Genomic DNA, 6,832 nt, shown 5'->3' on the forward strand with positions numbered 1-6,832 from the left:
GGGCGGGGAAGGATGGCCTTTTTTTTAGCGTTACGGTCTCCTCTTGTGAGATTGTGACATGTCGTTAGTCGACCAACCTACTCGCTGAAATTGTCCGTTCTAAAAGACAGATAAGTAAGGCTACCATGGAGGGCGGGAGTGGCGGGTTTGATGCCGTTTTTCGATTTCAGGGGCTTTTTAAATATTGCTCGATTAAACTATCTCCTTCCCGTTTTAAGCTACTATTTCGAAAGTGATATAGGGCCCTCGCTCTCCGGGGTTTTAGCGGGGCGGGTCGGGCGGGGAAGGCTTATTACACAATTATGATAATTCATAACTGTGAACAATGAATCGACATTAAAAGTTTATTTTTCAAATGATTGCTTTTTACTAATGTAAATAACAGAACAACTGATATCATATACTTAACGAGTTCATCTTTATTTTGCCCTTCCTCTCTTTCGGTTGACGCTGTTCCACGCCAGAGTCTTATTTGTTAGTGCAAGAGCTTAGTGAAAAAAAATCACTTTTTTAACCCAAATTTTTTATTACTTTAATGAAAACTAGCTTTAATTATTAGTAAAAATTGATGAGTTGGCCAAGTAGAGCTAGAGGGTGTCAAAAGTAAAAAAAAAAAAATTAACTTTTCATTCGGAGATCCTCTCACCTTTGAAAGATTAGAAAGCCTAATAGAACATCATTCGAAGTGGAGTAATTTGCTAAAATATGAGCCATAATAGAGCTGTTTATTGTCAATAGTTTCCGAGACATTTGTTAAAAAGCAGCATTTTATGAAATATATACTGAAAAATCAGTAGTTGGTTAATTTATTGTGGTTACATCTCAGGAACCATGAGACGTTCAGATGTCTATTAGCACTTAAATTAAAGCTAGTTTTATGTGCTATGAAGTAGTTATAGACATTTATCCTCGTTGGAGTAGTAGTTTTCACGTTATTTGCCAAAATAAATTAACAAGATGATTGCTAGTTGTTTAAGCCAAACACTATGAAAACTGAATCTCAGGGACCATGAGACGTTCAGATGTCTATTAGCACTTAAATTAAAGCTAGTTTTATGTGCTATGAAGTAGTTATAGACATTTATCCTCGTTGGAGTAGTAGTTTTCACGTTATTTGCCAAAATAAATTAACAAGATGATTGCTAGTTGTTTAAGCCAAACACTATGAAAACTGAATCTCAGGGACCATGAGACCTACAGATGTCTGCTGTCTGCTAGCACTCAAATTAAAACTAGTTGAATGCATTATAAAGTTTATCTTCGTAGGTGTTGTAGTTTTTACGATATGAATTTTTCATATGAAATTTTGTCAGAACAACTAAAAATCAATTTATTTCAGCAAATAAAAACTACAACTCCTATGAAGATAGATGTCAAAAACAACATTATAGAACATTAAACTAATTTTAATTTGAGTGCTAAGACACCTGTACTGTGATAAGACATCTGTACCTCTAATGGTTGCTGAGATAAAGATTGCCCACAATAAATTACTGACCTCTGATTTTTCAGTATATTTCATGAAATGTTACTTTTTAAAAATCTGTATCTCGAGAATTGGACTTGAACAGCTTTCTTAGGGTTCATATTTTATTAACTTTACCTTACTTTAAATGATATTCTATTAAGCGTATACATGTGACAGTTGCTTGTATTATCAGCAAAAGTGTAGTCCATTCGCCCATTTCAATTTCAAGATCCCAGCTATGGAAAATTAAATTGAATACAAAGATAAATACAAAATACAAATTAAATTATATACAGAGCGTTTCTAGCGACCTGGAAAGCTGGGGAAAGTTTGAAAATGCAGGAAAAACTGCCACGGTGGAAAAATTCATTGTCAAAACTCAAAAATGCCCTGAAATATTTCGTAAGGATTTATTAATTAAATAAATCATTTATCAAATAAAAAAATAACAAAATATTTCTGAATTATTATAAATTGCAATAAAAAATACGTCTACCTACTACAGACTACAGAGGATTCAGTGTCCCATGAAAATCCGCTATCATAATTTAAACGCCTTCGGCCGACCGAGTATGCACAAATGCCTGTCATGATGAACTCTTATGGTTGATTGCTGATTCTCAATTATGATGACAAATTCTTGTGGGAAATTGAGTTTTTTATGTTTGATATCAATCTGGGAATACCGTTCCGCACGTGCAAATTGTCAATCGCCAAAAACAATGGTTTTCAGCATAAAATCATTCTATGTAATCCTTTGTTGAAAAAAATCTTTTCCCACTAGCTTGAAAACACCTTACAAAAATTTTATTTGTAAAGGACGTTTTGTCTAATTTACTATTCTTTAAGTTACACAGTTTTTTAAATATTACTTCCTAGTCAACAAAAAATTTGGCTCTTACAAAAATACAAAATATCAATTTTTTCCATTTCTGTATAGAAATGGACTATTGTCTATATGAACTTTTTTGTACTTTTGGTATGAATATGATATTTTCTATTTGCAAATAACTAGGAAGAATGTTTTAACTCTTGTATCATTAATTTTGTCTTCATTTCAGATGGATCCATCTGGTATGTGGAAACAAAGGGATGTTGAAATTATTCAATACTATATAGTGGATAAAAATTGTCAGATAAAACTGGTCAAGATTCCTGGTTCTGATTTATTTGGGGTATTTATTTGTTTGTATTACTTTATTATTTTATTTATTTTTTAAATTGCTGAACAATCATGATAAACATTCAACAACAACAAATATGATAAAAGGCGTACTTGTAGTAGAAAATACAATAGGTCTGTTTTAAGAGTTATATATTTGTGAAGGGGAAATATGTTACTAGGAACAAGTGAAATGTTAGTTTTCATCCCTGATATAAAATAGGTACTTAAGGGAATCTACTGTGAATAATAATAAAGGTTGCTAAAGCAGGGTTTATTTAAGTTAGTTTGTATCCGCAGATAAACCAGGGATTGTTCCCAATAATAACTTGCCATATCTCCCTTAATAAAATTGAAAATCATACATAATATTTTTATCTTATATTTAGTTTTAATATCTGATTTTGATTTTTATGTTAATAAATGTTCAACTAAGAATTCCAACTCATACATTTACTTGATAGCTTCTGTTTAATAAAGTTTTATTGCTTTAATTGGTTATTAATTTTTTGATTATTTCAGATTGAGCAACTTAAACTGCCAGAAGGCTGTGACTATGTCGCTGAAATGGTTAGAGATGGTTTAGCCATTTACAGAAATTTCTTCAAAAACACCAAAGATGTTTCCGATGAAATTGGCGATAATAATGATGAAGTAGTAAATACCAAATCAGAATCAGAAACAGTGTGTGACACTATTGAATTGAAACCAGTTATGGAAACAGTGAAGATAGAAGAACTAAATACAATTGAAAATGAAGTTAAGAAGACCCCCATCTTACATTGGTCATCTATTTTAAATTCTTTACTTAAGAAAGAAATGGTATGTGTCACATAATTTTGCAAGACATTTTAGTAAACAAGTATATTTAAGGAAATGATGTTTGAACATGTTGAGGGGTGGGAGAACTTGGTCCAGTAACACATAATACAAAGTACTTTAGTTCAAAATCATAATCACCCCTCAGGGACAGTCAATATATTTTTCATGAACGCCCGGAAAATAAATCTTGGGCTGTATAGGTTTTTAGTGGAAGATAAGCCCAGAATAGGTATTTTAAGGCTTTAATTGCATTTCTTCATTTTATATCAGTATTATTTTACCTGACTTTATTATTAGGATCTATGTAAGTTCTATTGTAAATTACCAACATGGGAATTATGTGGACAAAAATATAAGTAATAATTAAATAATGAATTACTAAATAATTCAAAACATTATCCAAATTATAGTCTCAAAACTTTTATTGTTTTTACACGTCCAACGTTTCGGCCAATTCGGCCATCTTCAGGGACAATCTTAATTCACTTTGAAACATATTATTTAATCATTCCAAACACTTCATACAGGCTATTCTGCCCAGGTCAAAACACTTTTATCCAATAAGTAAAAAATCTATTAAAAATTACAGTCAAAAATATTTCTCATTAACCACTATCATACACTTTTTCTTGTGTGTAAATTGTATGATAGTGGTTAATGAGAAATATTTTTGACTGTAATTTTTAATAGATTTTTGACTTATTGGATAAAAGTGTTTTGACCTGGGCAGAATAGCCTGTATGAAGTGTTTGGAATGATTAAATAATATGTTTCAAAGTGAATTAAGATTGTCCCTGAAGATGGCCGAATTGGCCGAAACGTTGGACGTGTAAAAACAATAAAAGTTTTGAGACTATAATTTGGATAATGTTTTGAATTATTTAGTAAAAAATTGCCAGTCTCAAGAAAGAATTTTTATGATTATAAATAAATAAATAATGAATATTTATCCCGAAACAAAAAATAAAAATCACAGAAAAAATAATATTCTTTACTTATTCTGGGACAAGTCCATATAATTTTATCAGTATATGAAACTGGTTTTTAGTCTCTTAGAGTAAAATACAGAAATTTAAAAAATAAAGAAATAAAAAACCAGACATATATTATCAATAATTTAACGGAGATAAAACTGCAAGGTACAGCTAGTTATCAAATAAAAAATTATTCTGTATTTAAAAAAAAAATTAAGAATGCTAATATATTACATACAGATATAATAAAATTAATATTTAAGTTCCAGTGTTGAATATAATGTAATAATGTTTTATGCAATAAATGGGAAAAATGTAATACTAATTGATTTTAACAGTTCCTTTATTACTTATACTGGTTTATTAAATCACTTTTCAAACTTTCTAGAAAACATTACACCCACAGTAATAAAATTTTACTCCTTGTTTCAGCCAAAGTTAGTATTTAAGAACTTTGAAATTCCGCCTGTTGTGAAATCATTGATTGTAGATGTGACAGCATTCTTATCTCCGATCCAACTTATTTTACATATCGAAGATGTAGAAGAGGATCCTGTGGTAAAATTGTTTGTTAGCTTGTTTACTAAATATTTAGCCTGATTTTGTATTTATTTTATTTTTATAGTATTAGTAGTTTGATGTATGTTTCAATTGGAATGATGAACGATCAAACATCAGGAACACTTTTGTTGGTCAATTTAACAATGTTTTGAGATGTCTAGAGGATACCTCCTAGGATAAGAGAAAATCAAAATTAAATGTAAGTAAACATTTTTTCCTTTGGTGGTGTAAAAAAAAAAAAAATACCATTAAACATCTGTGTCACCTAGGAAGAAAGTACCTAGGTTGGACACCCTAAATAAATGGTGGATGTAGAAAATGATCTAGGCCATAAAATATATTAAACATCAAGAAAAGGTAAAGCGAGACCACCTGTGTATATCACGCATACTCCTTATTTCCAAGACATAAATTGTTAATTCTTAGGATCGGGATCAAAAGGGAAGGAAGCCCCCTGAGGTAGAAAACCTCAAAGGCAATGAATGACCTAGGCCCTACTTCCTCCCTTCCTCAGGGACTCGAAGTAAAGGAGTGGAGCTGAGATTGGCCAATGAGAAGGCAAGGATCAGAACATCAGCGACCCACCAGAAGCTGACCCAGACTGAGACCAGGAGGGCTGGACCAGCCTGGTAACTGCAAGAGGCACCCAGACAGATGCGCACCAGGAGGACCTACCAAACGGATGCAGTGGACAAAGTGCAGCCCCATCAGTAAGGCGCTCAACCTAGCACTTGGCTGCACCAAAGTAAACAATTTAATAATTAAATAATTCATTTATAAAAAAATAAAAAAATTGTTGATCTTTGGAAGCAGTGGCATGCGCAAACCCCAGCCCACACCCCACTGCTCCCGCAACCCTGAAATGGAAAGGAAAAAAAAAGAATAAAAGAGGAGGAAAACTGGCAGTGGGGACAGAATAAGGGAGAGCACAGCCAGGGGAGCAGGGTGAGCAGAAGAGACACAAGAGGAAAAGACAAGGCAGAGATAGGTAGCCATAACAGTCCAGAGGTTCAGGGAGGTAACGTTGGAGGGAGAGAATGAAAACCCACGGAGTGGAGAACAATTGCCGCCATCGCCAAAGCTGACAGACACATCGAGATAAGTAAGAACTTTCAGTATGTATGTTCGATGGCAATAGTAATCATAATTGTAGAATTGATAAACTTAAGAGTCAATATGAATATAAAAGATCCCAACTGATATTTCTCGATTTATAGAATAGTAATTAACTTTAGGTAAATAGGTCTACCATACTCTGTCATAAGATTATTCTAGCTCATTTGTATATAATAAACAAATGCAAACAAGACTTCACTTTATAATTATGAATCCCTGCATGCCACCTCAGAATAATATCATAGTAACTTGATAAACACAATACTGATGAAGAATAACTCAAATGATTAATTATACCTAGCATACCATAGCAAGCTGGTCTATGGTATCTATTCATTCATTCAAATTTGGTTATTTATATAAATATAGCTGTTACTCTCTTTATCGACCAACAATTTCTTCAAAACTCCCCACATGGGGGCCCTATTTCTATAAAACACGGGGAAACAGCGCGGTGAAAGTTATTAAAATTTCACACCAGTTCCTCTCTTTATTAAACAACAATTTGATTCAAAAGACGCCACATGGGTGCCCTATTTCCATAAAATACGCCGAAACAGCGAGGTGATAGTTATTCAAATTTCACACACCTGTTCCTCTCTTTATCGAACAACAATTTGGTTCAAAACTCGCCACGTAGGGGCCATATTTGATTAAAATACGCCGAAACAGGGCGGTGAAAATTATTTAAATTTCCCTCATCTGTTCCTATCTTTATCAAACAACAAT

At 32.5% G+C, this 6,832-nt stretch overlaps 1 protein-coding gene across 2 annotated transcripts in view; it reads left to right on the top strand.

Annotated features, from left to right (window-relative positions):
- Positions 1-6,832, top strand: part of qin — a 347,449-nt gene that overhangs the window by 332,916 nt on the left and 7,701 nt on the right. For both annotated transcript variants that reach the window (XM_014428743.3, XM_014428744.3), the window contains 3 exons: positions 2,530-2,643; positions 3,153-3,452; positions 4,859-4,984. In XM_014428743.3, the coding sequence (XP_014284229.1) occupies positions 2,530-2,643; positions 3,153-3,452; positions 4,859-4,984 (540 nt within the window). The remainder of the gene's footprint in view (positions 1-2,529; positions 2,644-3,152; positions 3,453-4,858; positions 4,985-6,832) is intronic.

This window comes from Halyomorpha halys, unplaced genomic scaffold (assembly GCF_000696795.3).
Source record: "Halyomorpha halys isolate HHAL.00 unplaced genomic scaffold, Hhal_1.1 Scaffold746.1, whole genome shotgun sequence".
Taxonomy (NCBI): Eukaryota; Metazoa; Arthropoda; class Insecta; order Hemiptera; family Pentatomidae; genus Halyomorpha; species Halyomorpha halys.